At 35.0% G+C, this 15,155-nt stretch overlaps 2 protein-coding genes across 2 annotated transcripts; both read left to right on the top strand.

Moving 5' to 3' along the window:
- Positions 1-2,013: 2,013 nt before the first annotated feature.
- Positions 2,014-2,925, top strand: Or4c58 (olfactory receptor family 4 subfamily C member 58). The gene has a single exon (NM_001000362.1). It carries the CDS (start codon positions 2,014-2,016, stop codon positions 2,923-2,925), a length of 912 nt encoding a protein of 303 aa, NP_001000362.1.
- A 7,634-nt stretch (positions 2,926-10,559) lies between these two features.
- Positions 10,560-11,489, top strand: Or4a47 (olfactory receptor family 4 subfamily A member 47). Its single transcript, NM_001001067.1, has one exon. The coding sequence runs from the start codon at positions 10,560-10,562 to the stop codon at positions 11,487-11,489; it is 930 nt and encodes a 309-aa protein (NP_001001067.1).
- Positions 11,490-15,155: the final 3,666 nt, after the last annotated feature.

The raw sequence follows: 15,155 nt of genomic DNA, 5'->3' as shown, positions 1-15,155 counted from the left end.
GTTAGAAGGATGTAGGATACACACTTGCTGATTTTTTTCTAATGTTAATCCTGAGAGCAGTAACGATCAAGTGAATTTGATAAGACTTTGGATTTAAAGTAAAAAAAATTGTTTGAAATATTAGCTACTTATGAATGAAATCTGGTTTGGTAAAATGCAAGTCTGGCAACCTGAGTTTGATTCCTAGAACCCATGTAAAGGTGAAAGAAAGGTAGGCATGAATTTACTCTACAAAACTGTCCTGTGGTCTCCCTACACACACACACACACACACACACACACACACACACACACACACACACACACACAGAGAGAGAGAGAGAGAGAGAGAGAGAGAGAGAGAGAGAGAGAGAGAGAGGAATCCTCAAATAGCTCTGTTCATTCTCTCCTAATTTTCTTCTTTTATGCTCTTTTCTTTCTTTTCTCTTTTTCTATTCTTACTCTTTGTTTTCTTTGCTCCATTTATTCTCTCTCTGTTCCATACACACTGCTTCCCTGTCTTCAAGTGTTTTACAGCTTCTAGGCCGGCTCTGTAGCCACAGATACAGGTAAGCATTTATTTGAATAGTAAACTTGGCTTACCCTTCACCTTTAGCTGTAGCAGCCAAGGGGGAAGAAATGCATATTCTATGGATTGGCAAATGGCTTTAACACATGAATCCAGAAATGCATAACTTCAACATAAGAAAGAAAAATGAGTCAAAATTATTTTTATTGTAAAGGATGCTTTTTTTTTACTTTTAATATGATGAGCTTTATTTTTGACTTTCATTCTTTTAAGTCTTGGTCACACACCTTGACTATATTTTCATATTTATCCTTTAGACGTCTTCAAAGACATTTTTAAGAAAAAATTCTATTAATACTTCCATGAGAACTGTAAAATTATACAACAAAATAATAGTAAATTAGACACAGTTTTAATTTTTGCAATAATGGTAAATTTAGCTACATTTGTCCTTAGGTTAATAGATTTAAAACTGAAATTTAAAATTTTATGTAGTTAATAATAATAGATGTAGGATTCCAAAATGTACACTTGGAACTTTAAGTTCACCAACCATTCTTTTTCTTAAATACACTGTAAAATGTACTTTTCTTTTTCTCCCTCACATTATCTTCTTTCTCCCTTTTTAGTTAAATGCTTTAGGTATTTATGTTTTGGCCACTACTAGGACTTACTAAAAATAAATGTGACTAGAATGCAGTAAGCAAAATTTTTTCTTCAAGGATCGTATTGCTGAATGTTGCTAGATAAACACGAGACGATTTCAGTGATGGGTATTTATCATGACCTCTGAGTTTGTGTGCTGAAGACACCAAGAAAATTATAGATAAGTAAAGCAAGAATAAGGATGGCTCATGAAAGAATCTCTGAGTGTTCATGGGTCTTTTTTGAGGCATAAAACTAGAAAAAAATGTACTTTTCTCTCAGAGGTTCACACTTTCAGGTAAAAATGCATGGATTTTTGTGTAGCTTTTATGTGCTAATATCTGGCCACACCATGGATTGGTTCTTAAGTTTTCATGAATGATAGTGTGCTCTTTTAGCTTTAGAAATAACACTTTTTATAGACTTAAAAATTGAAAACATAGGAGGAAATTATAAGTAGAATAAGCATATTTTCACTGTTATATGTAAAAGTAAAGTAAAAAGGAAATAGTTGTTATGACATTGTACTTGTTTAAGTTTTTTGTTCTTGAGAATGTTATATATGTATACAATGAAATCTGACCATGTATATCTCCTTACCTCCATTCTCTCCCGTATACTTCTCAATATGTCCCACTCATGACTTCATACACTTACTATTTTTTTTAATTACCCACTAAGTCCAGTTAGTGATTTCCAAATATGCGTGAGTGTGGGGCCTCCTAGGAGTTGTTTTTTTGCTTGTTTGTTTGTTTGTTTTGTAAAGGCAAAAGAACAGAGGCGGCCATAGTTTAAGCGTGTGGGTATGACATTTATTTTTAGGACATTCATCTGTCAGATGAGCTGAATCAATAGAGAAGATGAATAATATCACCGAATTCATCCTTGTGGGCTTGACTCAGAACATGGAGCTTCAGATATTTTCATTTGTCGTATTTTTCATTGTCTATCTGCTCACCTTGGCTGGCAACCTGCTTATCATGGTCACCATCAGCAGCAGCAGAGCCCTGGGATCCCCGATGTACTTCTTCCTCTCTTTCCTCTCTCTGATAGATGGCTGCTGCTCCTCATCCATGACTCCAAAGATGCTGGTCGACTCTCTCTCTGCAAAGAAAACCATTTCTTTCACTGGATGCATGACTCAAGTCTTTGCGGAGCATTTTTTCGGGGCTGCTGAGATTATTCTGCTCACAGTTATGGCCTACGACCGCTATGTGGCCATCTGCAAACCCCTACGCTACACAATCATCATGAACAGATTTGTGTGTGGCCTCTTGGTGGGGGTGGCCTGGGCTGGAGGTTTTGTTCATGCAACCATTCAGATCCTCTTCACAGTCTGGTTGCCTTTCTGTGGTCCCAATGTCATAGACCACTTTATGTGTGACCTGACCCCTTTGCTGAAACTTGTCTGTATGGACACACGCAACCTGGGTCTCTTTGTTGCTGCCAACAGTGGCTTTATCTGCCTGTTAAACTTTCTACTTCTGATGATCTCATATGTAGTCATCCTCGATGCTCTGAAATCTCACAGCAAGGAGGGAAGGCGCAAAGCCCTCTCTACTTGTGTCTCTCACATTACTGTGGTCATCTTATTCTTCGTGCCTTGCATATTTGTGTATCTGCGCCCAGTAATGACCTTCTCTATTGATAAAGCGGTGGCTGTATTTTATACCATGATAACTCCTATGCTAAACCCCTTGATTTATACCCTCAGAAATACTGAGGTGAAAAATGCTATGAAGAAACTCTGTGTCCAAGTTGATTTAAATTGAGAAATCATGAATTACATAATATAAATTAACTATCTTTCAAATGGTTTAGAGAAAAAATCATCATTCTTAAGATTCTGAGCATAGTGATTACTTATGCTAAAGGGCATTGCTAGTATGTCAAACTCTCTAAAAAATGATATCCTTTAAATATGATTATTAAAATGTCCCTGTTAGATTTATACATTGCTCATTTGCTTGACAACTTTAATGTACTATCAAAGTTGATTAGGGTTCTTATTAAAGTAAATACTCCAAGGCCATAGCTCCAGTATTTTAAAGCAAAGGGCTGTTGTTGACAGACATATCTTCATTTGCGGTATATTTTTTTTCTGGATGAATCAAAGCAAATGCTCTATGACTATGTATACACTTTAAGAAATAATATACTTGCTGATTACAATATTGTATTATTTAATAATTTATTGGGCTGCACTTTTCATAGCAAAACTGGTGACAATTGCAACTTTTAATTCTTCATGAAGTGTGGAATAAAAGGCTGTATTCTGAACTCTTTATTCTGTAGTTAGGTTCCTACTCCCTCAGTGGTCCTTGAACACTCATGTAAAGCCATTCTTCATTATTTAAGCCACTACACACAACTTTAATATTTTCTCAACAACATTTAACAATCTGACTATCTTATCTGGTTTCTAAATTCTATGAAAGTGGAGGCACTGTCTGTTTCATACACTACCACTTTTCTAACACCTAGACTTGGCATAGCACAAATATTTACTAAATAAATGAACATAATGTCCATTTGAAACTCAGAATAAATTCATTTTAAAAAGAGATCTTTTTATTGATTACAATATTGAGCACTTTTGATTCTTGCTAATAAATTAAAATGGATCCATTATGATAAGTTTTGTTTACCAGCCAGAGTTCTTATTTAAATATACAGGGTCATCTGTAGCGTTTTACACAGTGGTTTATATGTACAAAGTACGAAGCTACTAGGAGGGTTAGAATCACAGAGTGAAGTGAACTTCTAGGGATTATTTGCTGAGGGACATATCATAGAGTAGGCTTTCTGGAAAATGCGTTGCTAGTGCTGAGACCATGAATGCATGTTCATAGGCATGAATCTGAAGGGGTGTTGCTTTTCTGATTTGAGGACCACTTAGCTCTATAGATACAAATAAAATCCAAACACAATCACTTCCCAAGTCACTTACATTTATAAAAAGGCAAAAACAAAACAAAACAACAACAACAAAATCAAATAACAACAACAACAAAAGATTTGTACACTTGGTGTATCTGGCATGATGTAAGGTGTTCATCCACATTATATAGTGCTATCATAAAGATTATATAATGTATGCTACATATTATTTCTTACTTTTATAGGAACTCATTCACAATGCAACTCTAGGTTTCAAAGCATTATTCATTCATTGACTTGTAACACACTTACCTCTCAAGTGTGTCACTGTTTCTAATACATAAAATTCGTGGGACATTCAAACCATAGTACCCAATGTCAGTATCCCATATCACACTGGTTAGGCATTAGCAGTTGATTAGTTCATAACAACATTATTTTCATTGAAGATTCATAGCTTACATTGGCACTCATTTGTGGTGGTATACTTTTGTGGCCTTGGAAAAATGTATCATGATACATATTTAGTACCATAGATAGTATCATACAAAGTAGTTTCACTACAGTGAGTGTCTTCTGTTCCACACCAATTCACTTTCTCCTGAGCTAGTGGTCCTCAACTTTCCTAATACTGTGATCTTTTAGTATAGTTACTCATGTTTCGGTGACCCTCCAACTATAAATATTGCTATTTCTTAACTGTAATTTGCTACTGTTATGAATCATCATGTAAATATTTGATAATTCTGCTGTTTTTAGGTGACCCTTGTGAAAGTATCATTTGAATCCTCAAAGGGGTTACAACTCATAGCTTGAGAACTGTCCTAAACTGATTATATCTGTTGATATTTACTTTCCTTAAAGTTTTTCTTTTAAAAAGTTAGCAAGGAAAGGGAAGCAGGTCAAATGTCCATCAATGGATGAATGGATAGTGAAAATATGGTACATACATACAACAAAGTTTTATTTAAACATAAGGAAAAATGAAAGTTTGTAATTCTCAGGAAGATGGATTGAACTGGAGAACACGATGATGCGGTTTGAGCTCTGAAAGGCAAGCATCGGGTATTCTTTCTCATATGCATGGCTTAGATTCTGATCTTTACATATGTACATAAATGGGAATGAGCACGAACAGATTCCAAGAAACTAGAAAGGGGCTAGGAGAGGGTGGGGAAGCAGTTTTCAACAGGGGAGTGATTAGGGAGGGTAAAGGAATTCACATGATATGAAAGTCAAAGGAGGCAAAATGTTATAAGTAGGGCTCAGGGGTGAGGAGCAGGGAGATGAAGAGAAAAAGTCTGAGAAAAGCCAACAGCAACCAAAACTTATATGAAAACATCATCACAAAACTTGCTAGTCTGTAAATCAATTAAAAGTATAAAGAATAACAAATGTTCCAAGAGACCCAAAACATTTCTCTTATTTCTTCTCTTCTTCCCTCCTCTTGCATTTTACTTCCATTTCCTTCCTCTTCTTCCTCTCCTCTAGTTCATCATTTCCTACTATTTTTTCCTTTATTTATTCCTTCAGTGTTGGAAAATTAATCCAAGACATTGCATTGGCCTTCTTAATGTTCTATTGTGGTGTATTCTAAGTCTTTTACAATGTTCTAGCTACCTAAAAAGATGATTCTCATCTCACCTATTAATTGCAACTTAAAGAAACTTTTTAATAATGATATTAATCATTGTTTATCTAACTGTTATCTGTCATAATACTTGAAATCACAGAGAATTCCATTAAGAGTCTACCTTGGACATACTCCAGAATCTACAATCAATGAGTGCAGTTGTCAGGTATAAAACCATCAGGTGATCTTTGCTTCTGCCAGACAGAATGTGCAGTCCTCTTTATAACTGACATAATTACTAGGAAATGATTTATTTGGCCTAATTCATGCTTTAAAGAAGTCATAAGAATGATGTCTCTCAGTGTCTAGTGTGTGCATTTGTTTATAACAACACAGAAGAAGAGGTAGGTTAAACGTCTGAAGGGGAATTCTTTATTGAAGTTACTAGATATAGGTTAAGAGAGAAAAATATTCCTTGTAATGAAGATTAGATGCTGTTTTATTATGTGGTTTAATTGAATGGCTGTTATTAAACTATACAAATTTTAATTTTTATTTGCATTATGTAACTACTTTGAAGTAGTTCCACAATGAAGACAATGAATTTTTGAAATATTTAAAAGTCCAGAAAACAAACCACATTATTTCAAAATTATCTTCAAGAACTAATTTAGCTTTTTTGGCTTTTATGAGCATACTGGATGGAAGAAGTTATTCTATTATGAAGTAAAAAATCCTTCGAATTGCAAAGAAGCTCTCAAAAGGTAAGACTTCAGCCATTAGTAGTGCAAATCAGACTTTAGAACTGAATACACTTTAATTACACAATTAATCAAGTTTATTACAATTAATATGCCAAGGAAACTTCTGGACCCACACAGTTACTGGCAGATTACATGGGACATGCAATGCATATAGTTTTAGAAAGCCAAAGGAAATTTTTAGGACTTATTTTATGTCTTAAAGCTATAGTTCCAAATTGAAAAGTAGAAGAATCATGCAAAAGTGGTTCCTCAGCCATGTGAAAGCTCCTGCACTTAGATATGAGGCCCTGGTATAAACCTTGGGTATAAATGTAAGACATTGACTCTTTGTGATGTCTGGAATTCTATCTTGATCATCATCGTGGAATAAGTGTATTTATAGCCATTTGTTGTGCATCACAGATTGTACAGTATTTACCACCATTCCATTTTAGATTGTGTGACATGCTTCCAGTCTCTGAAATTAGTCTATAGAAAAGAGTAAATGAAAAATGAGAGTCAATGGGATTTCTTAAACTGATGAAAAAGTAATATGAAAGTAGCAAAGGAATGAAGAATAGTTACAGGATTTGTAGTGACATATACCAAAGAGAGCAGTAATATTTCAGTAGAGAAAACCTGGAGGGAAGGGATTCATCTCAACAATTTCAAATTTCTTTTTGCAAATATTAAATGGATATATAATTAGAAATACAGACATCAGGAGAGAGAACAATGAGACATACTACTTTGGAGTACTTTACACATTTATTTAGGTTGGGAAAAGGAGGAATACCTAAGATGCTAAGTGAACTTCTCAGTGACCTTGTTAGACATCTGAGATTGTGTTAGTTTGGGTCACACATTTTATTACACAAAACATCATAGTTTTCTTACTATTCATTCCATATATTTATATGTTGAGGTCTTTTCTCCTTATTTATTTATTTATTTATTTATTTATTTATTTATTTATTATTTATTCACTTACATCCTAATCACAATTTTCTCTCCCTCCTTTCCTCCCAGTCCCATCCTTAGAAATCTCTTCCACCATAACTCCTCGATTGTGTAGCACCCTATCCTGGGACACTAAGTTTCTGCAGGATTAACTACAACCTTTTCTATTGAGGTCCATCCAGGCAGTCCAGCTAGCAGAAGGGGATCCAATGGCAGGGAACAGAGTCAGAGACAGATAACAGTTTCAGTTGTTAGGGAAGCCATATGAAAACCAAGCTGTGCATCTGCTACAAATGTGTAGGGGGCCTAGGTCCAGCACAGACACGTTCTTTTGTTGGTGGTCTCATCTCTGGGAGCTGCAGGGGTCCAGTTATGATTAGTTAACTCTGTGATTCTTCTTATAGTATCCTGGACTTCTTCTGCTTGCTTATATCCTTTTTTTCATCTTTTTATTGGATATTTTCTTTACATTTCCCCTCCAGAAACTCCCATCCCATCCCCGAATCCCTGACTCCATAAGGGTACTCCCCCACCACCCACCCACTCTCTCTATCCCCTACCATTTCACAGGACTTTATGAGCTTCTCTTGATGTTTGGCTGTGGGTCTCTGCATCTGTTTCCATCAGCTGCTGGATGAAGACTCTCAGGAGACAGTTATGCTAGATTCTTGTCTTTTCCCAATAATCAAAAATGCTTTATTTCTTTCCTGGTGATTAGCTCCTAAGAAGGTTGGTCCAGTTGAGTCAAATATTTCTCCATCCAAAATGCTTATCTTGCAACCTATAGAAGTTCAGAATGTGACTTTATTTTGTGATAGTGTTAATTTTTTATGCAAGGTAACATATGATTGGATGTCTTTATTATAAAGGAAATTTAGATAAACATTGTGGCACATTATTATAATTCTAGAACTTGAGAGGTAGATGTAGAAGGATCTAGAGTTCAAGTCCATTTTCAGACACATAGCAAGTCAGAGATCAATCCAGGCTACATGAGACTTGCCAAAAAAAGTAAGAAATTTTGGTAAGAAAAGTACTGTATCAATGCAAAGTTGTTGGTGGATATACTAGGGAGAGAACTGGATCGGATTGTTTCCTAATGGCCTGCTGTAGGTTCTATCACTGTATTTACTTGATTTTTCATTTTTAGCATGCAGAACTTACCAAATCCAAGTTTGTGTTTCTTTTAACTTTTTTTCTTTTTAACAGAAACTCTTGCCAAGGAATGATGATTTAGGTACTAAGAAGTGTTGCTCTTTTCTCCTGTACTACCCAGTGAACATAAAATGACACAGAAAAATTAATTGCTACACATTCAGTTAAATTTAAATGCTTAGCATTTTAAATACATTATTTGGACTTGATGACAGCTACTTACAAGAAAAAGTACTTGAATAACAAAAGTTTTCCTATTTACAAACCAATTAATCAATTTACTCAATTTAAGTATTAAAAGTCCACCATGTTTCAGAAATAAATTTATCTCATAACCTGCTTTCAGTCATTTAACACATGTACAATGGGAATGGTTAATCCTGGTTCCCTTTCAAACATCTCCAGGCTCTTCAAATAGAATTCGTAATAACTAGCTCCTCAAAGTAACATGCAACAAGCTAAATGCTGATCACATATTACTGAGGGTTAGCAAATATGGCAAAATAATAATGACACTGGGTAATGAAAAACTTCTACAAAATACAGGAAAAGTAAAACAATTATTAACTCATGTAAAGGTGTTGATATTTTAGTGTGTTCTCTGTCTCTATTTGTCTATAGTGCATATATATATATATAATATAGTTATAAAGTTAAATAACAGAGAAAGAATGAAAAGTTTAATGAAATGCTATAAAGTAAATATTTCTAAACATCACAAAATGATCAGAATAGAATATCCCCAAGAATTCCCCAAATTCCTCTTCCTAAATATAATGCCATATTCTTAGAACATTATGATTTTTTATGCTTGTGTTTGAAATGAGATAACTTGAGTTCTTGGGAAGAACAGTGGATGCTCTCAACTTCTGAGTCATCTATCTTCCACCTAATTTCGTATTATTTAATTGAAATTATTATTCTAGGTCATTTATACAATTTTTAACAACTTACTAACATGTAATCTGTTTATGCAATCTTAATTTAGCTGTTTTCAAGTTTCATATGAATGGAAGCATATTGCATTTTAAAATTTGTATTTATAAATGAAATACAAAATAAAATAAATCATGTTTAGAGTTGGAGAAAAAAGTGTAGCTGCAATCTAAAGCTGCAGAAATAGCCTTAAGATTAGGTCATGGTTAGATGACGGAATAGTGTTAGCACTCGTGATTAAAGCAAAACAGAACAAAACAAAATAAAACAAAGCAAAGCAAAACAAAACAAACAAATAAGAAAACTTGAAACTCCCTTGAAGAAAGAGACTACATTATGAAGTATGAACATGGAAAGGTGATTGGGGCTAAGAAATGAAAGATGAGAGTTGTAGAATGTACAACACATACACCCTCCCGCACACACACCCTCAACAACATGTTTTCAGATCCATGGACATTAAGGTAACTGTGGCTGAGGTCTCAAATAAAAATGAACATATTATTAGAAACTGGAAGGAATAGATTCATTCTCTTAAAACAGCAAAGCTAGTAACTAATACAGCAATTTTATTATCTTATGTTTGTAGTCTCCCTAAGAGTGATCACTCTATTTTGTGACTTCACATAAGGTGAACCTATTCATGGAATCTCCTTTCTGTTCTCTGTTGTTCTCTACTTTTCTTTTAAACTCATGTAAACTTTCTCCCTCTGAGAAGTTTTCCCAGACCTTGTGGATTTAGAAATCTCAATTCTATGAACCTATGGAGGAGCATAAATGTTTGCAATGATGCTTATGAAGCTGTTTTTTGATGGCTGACCCCACCATTATGCATCAAATTACTTAGGGCATGGAACCTTGTCTTAAATGACTTGAAATCCACATGTTTATAACAGTGATCTTGACTTAAGTCTCTCTCTCTCCCTCTCCCCCCTTCTCTCTCTCTCTCTCTCTCTCTCTCTCTCTCTCTCTCTCTCTCTCTCTCTTTCCCCCCCTCTTCTGTCACTCCTTCCCTCTGTCTTTCTCTTTCTCCCCCCCTCTCTATCTGTATATTTAAACAGATGAATAAGGAAGCACTAATGTCATAATACTCTAAGGAGATCTTTGTTTTGTAGGTAATGTCTTTTCATGTCTGAAATCAGAACCAATGAAAGAATAAATGGAACCAAAGAACAATGTAACCTACTTTGTCCTCTTGGGCCTCTCACAGAATCCAAAGGTGCAGAAAGGACTCTTTGTTCTTTTCTTGCTTTCCTATATTCTGACCATGGTGGGAAATATGCTCATTGTTATGACTGTAACCATCAGTAACAGCTTGGGCTCACCAATGTATTTCTTTCTTGCTAGCTTGTCATTTGTGGATATCATTTATTCATCCGCCATTTCTCCCAAATTGATTTCAGATTTGTTCTTCAGCCAAAACACAATATCCTTTAAATTTTGTATGACTCAGCTCTTCACAGAACACTTTTTTGGTGGTTCAGAGGTTTTTCTTCTGTTGGTGATGGCCTATGATCGTTACGTGGCCATCTGTAAGCCCTTGCATTATTCAACTATCATGAAGCAATGGGTTTGTGTTGTGCTGTTGATATTATCTTGGATTGGAGGATTTTTGCACTCAGTGATTCAGCTCAGCACTATATATGGACTACCATTCTGTGGTCCTAATGTCATTGATCATTTTATGTGTGACATGTACCCCTTACTAAAACTTGTTTGTATTGACACCTATGCCATTGGCCTCTTAGTGATGGCCAATGGAGGGCTGATCTGCACGGTTGTGTTTCTACTCTTACTCATCTCTTATGGTGTCATCTTGTACTCTCTAAAGAGCCTTAATCAGGAAGGGAGGTGGAAAGCTCTCTCTACCTGTGGCTCCCACATCACTGTAGTTGTTTCATTCTTTGTTCCCTGTATTTTCATGTATGCACGACCTGCTAAAACTTTCCCCATTGACAAATTGTTGAGTGTGTTTTATACAGTCATTACCCCCATGATGAACCCCTTGATATATACTCTGAGAAACTCAGAGATGACAAATGCTATGAAGAAGCTGTGGAGAAGAAAAGTTATTTCAGGACACAAATAAGTGAGTCTTCTACAATGAATGAAGTCATCTGATTGTGATGCTGTCTCCTTATGATTCATATCTTCTAAATTGTGATGTTACCTCCCCTTATTTTAAAAACACTTCTTAAAAATACAAATGAACTATGTGTTTGAACTATTAATAAAATTCAATGCCGTATAACTTTTGTAATATCTTGTATATCACTATACCTGGACAGGCATAATGAACTTATAATAGGACATCAACGAATAAGAAGTAATGGATTAGTGAATGAAATATTTATGGATTGCACTGATTTTATCTGTATCTATAGATATATTACCATATCTTGTTTTATTTTTATGTTGATTTATTTTTTATAGCAGTTAAATATTTAAATATCATTAGACTCTTGCCAACATTTCATTTATATGTGTATAATTACAAGTGTCATGATTCTGTATAATAAAAATAATAGGAAAAATAGTAGGGATCGAACCCATAACAGGGGTAAAAAACATAGAATTAGTGTACCTATCCCTAATCTGGATGCCACCACTCTCAGATGCTAAGGCTGTACTATGCTTTAAGAATCCTTAAGTGAGAGCTCTCATCATTCCTGAAAAGGGTGAGCCTGGAGGACACTAGCTAAATAATATAAGCCAGAAATAGGCAGACCAATAACACCCAAAGTAATTTACATGTAGGATACAAAATATACTAATAGGAGCAAAGACAGAATTATGGATGTTATGGGCAGAATAAACAGAAAATGTTGGGAATGTGAAGATTTATTATGAAAGATGAATAATTCCCAGAGTTTAATGTAGAGCATGGCATATATAGCTGATCGTAATGTACTGCATACTTGAGATTTTTGTAACAGGGAAGATCTTAAATGTTCAGATAACAACAAAATTAAGAAAAATTAATCATGAAAGGGGAGGGATCTATTAACTAAGTAGTGATACATTTTATTCTTTAATTGGATAATTTTTTATTTATATTTCAAATGTTATTTCCCTTTCCCTGTTTCCTGGAGATAAGCCCCCTATCCCCTCCCCCTCCCCTTCTTCTATAAGAGTGTTCCTCTCCCCATCTGTCCCCCTTCCAGCCCCCCTCCCCCGAACATAGTGAGGATGTTTCACTCCTTCTTAAAAGGGGGAACAAAAATATTCATGGAAGGGTATAGAGGCAAAGTTTGGAGCAGAGATTGAAGGAATGGCCATTCAGAGCCTGTCCCACATGGGTATACAGCCCATATATGTACAGACACCAAAACTAGGTAAGATTGATGAAGCTAAGGAGTGCATGTTGACATGAGCTGGATATAGCTGTCTCCTGAGAGGCACAGCCAGAGAATATCAAATACAGAGGTGAATGCTAGCAGCAAACCATTGAACTGAGAACAGGGCCCCCACTGGAAGAACTAGAGAAAGGATTGAAAGGGTTGAAGGGGCTTGAACCCCACGATAACAACAATGCCAACCAACCAGTGCTCCCAGGGACTAAACCACCATCCAAAGAGTACACATGAACAGACCCATGGCACCAGCTGCATATGTAGCAGAGGATGGTCTTGTTGGGTACCAATGGAAGGAGAAGCCCTTGGTCCTGCCAAGGCTGGATTTCCCCCATAGTGGGGGAATCATTTTATATACTGAACATGACCTGCTCACCCTTTTGACAATTCACCCTTAGGTGTACCATGGCACCTAAGAATATGAAATACACACAAACCAATAGGTAATTAAACAAATAGATAAGCAAATACATGCATGTGATAAAAGTTTATAAATATGTTATGTGGCTTTAAATCTCTCAGTCATACATAATGTATTTTTGGTGGCTGAAATGCTGACTAATTAGTTCACTTAAACTGCTTTTATTGTATGTTTTTTCTTTTGAACATAAGATTCCTGTTAGATCCATGAAAGTGATAGATTTAGTAAATTATTTGAAAGACTGCTTTATAGAAACAATTTCAGTTTTCAAATTAATATATTTTCTGACATATTTTGAGTAGGATTTGATATTTTCTTTAAAGTTTATGTATATCAGCTATGCCTAAAATTTATAAAATTTATCATTTTCCAGAAATCACATTAAATAATATTTGTGTTTGGTTACTTATTCTGAACATTGACTTCATTAGGCATATTTTTGAACTCATTTTTTATAAGGACAAGCACTCTTCACAAAGTTTCAGAACCCTCCTCCAAGTTGTTTATCTTGAGGAAAAAAAACATTGCCAAAAGCTGAGTTGCCAAAGTCCAGTCTTTGTTTATATATGGTAGGTATGGTTACAAGGGGAAATTGCCAAGGACTTCTGACCTACTTACCTAAATTGAGAAAATTGCCTTCATTTATACATATGCACCAATGACACAATACGGTATAGCATGCTGGGTTCTCATATTCTATGAAGAGAACTTTAATAAAAGAAATTGATGAAATGGTAAGCTATTTAGGTCGTATCAATGCTATTTCATTAAAATCTAATTATATTTATTTATTGTGTTTATGAAAAATACATATTTATTTTTCCTGTGCTTATATGTCTATGCTTTTAATGCATAATTCATTTAATGATATAATTTTAAGTACCAGAGAGATTGTTCAGAAAATAAAGGCACTTGTCACCAAGACCAATGAACCTCAATTAAATCCCTGGGACTCACATAATGGAAAGAATGAACCGACTGTCATAGGCTGTCTTCTGTCCTTCACACATTTATCATGGCACCTAAGCACATGAACATGCACACAAATCAATAAATAAAAAAACTAATAAATAAGTAGGTGAATGCATGAATGTGATAAAAATCGAAAGTATTTTATGCATTATTTTAAGTATTATTCAGAATCAGATTCAGTGCAAAAATTCTTGAATAGAACTACCCTGGCTCCCCACAGAATCACATTTTGTGTATTTGGTTTTTGTTATCTTCTTTTTGTATACTTGTACATAGAATATATGCACAAATAATAAATGGCATAATTAAAAAGAGAGATAAGATTAAAAGCAGCCACACAGCTTATTACCCTTTCACCAGCTGTCCTAATAAAGTTCCCCTTGTAGCTAAAGGGAACTCAAGTTGTCACACTGCCTCCATAGTGCGCACATCAAGGCATGCATTCCATCACATAAAGCCATTTCTGAATCTCCTTGCATTTTATCAAATGGATATTTGTGTAGAGTATAGGGCAGTTATTTTGTAGAATATTTGTATATTCTAAATTATGTTTTTCTCCTGTTCCCTATGTTAAGTTCAATTTTGGATCTCACAGGAATATCTTACAAGGGAGGCTGAAGTTTTCTCAGGTACCATATTAGGAGGCACTGACTGTTATTTTTTGGTGAGGTAAATTTTTATCATTTGGTGGTGCTGGTGTTTCCTTATTCCCTTCATTGTGCGTCTGTCATTCAGAACTTTGACCTTACCTACAAAACATGTTTGCAGGCGCTATTGAGATTTGGTACTACTATCTCTTTTGGAGCCTCTGTAAATCTCAAGGGGTAGCCACTACAGAATACTTTGTAGTCTATACTATTTGTTGGTGAGGAATTTTTTTCTGCTCAGAGACAGTTTCTCAGATAAGGCTGGTATATGTAGCCATATTTACTCCAAAATTTTGAGCAATAAAATTTTAATAGATCACAGGCTACCTATATTGGAACGCATAGGGCTTCATTTTGCTTTT

The sequence above is a fragment of the Rattus norvegicus genome, chromosome 3, assembly GCF_036323735.1.
Source record: "Rattus norvegicus strain BN/NHsdMcwi chromosome 3, GRCr8, whole genome shotgun sequence".
Lineage (NCBI taxonomy): Eukaryota > Metazoa > Chordata > Mammalia > Rodentia > Muridae > Rattus > Rattus norvegicus.
Note: the sequence above shows the minus strand (reverse complement) of the source record. Positions and strands in the feature narration are given on the sequence as shown.

Excerpts from the sequence above, each read along its gene's own strand:
- Or4c58 (NM_001000362.1), top strand. The coding sequence starts at position 2,014 with ATGAATAATATCACCGAATTCATCCTTGTGGGCTTGACTCAGAACATG.
- Or4a47 (NM_001001067.1), top strand. The coding sequence starts at position 10,560 with ATGGAACCAAAGAACAATGTAACCTACTTTGTCCTCTTGGGCCTCTCA.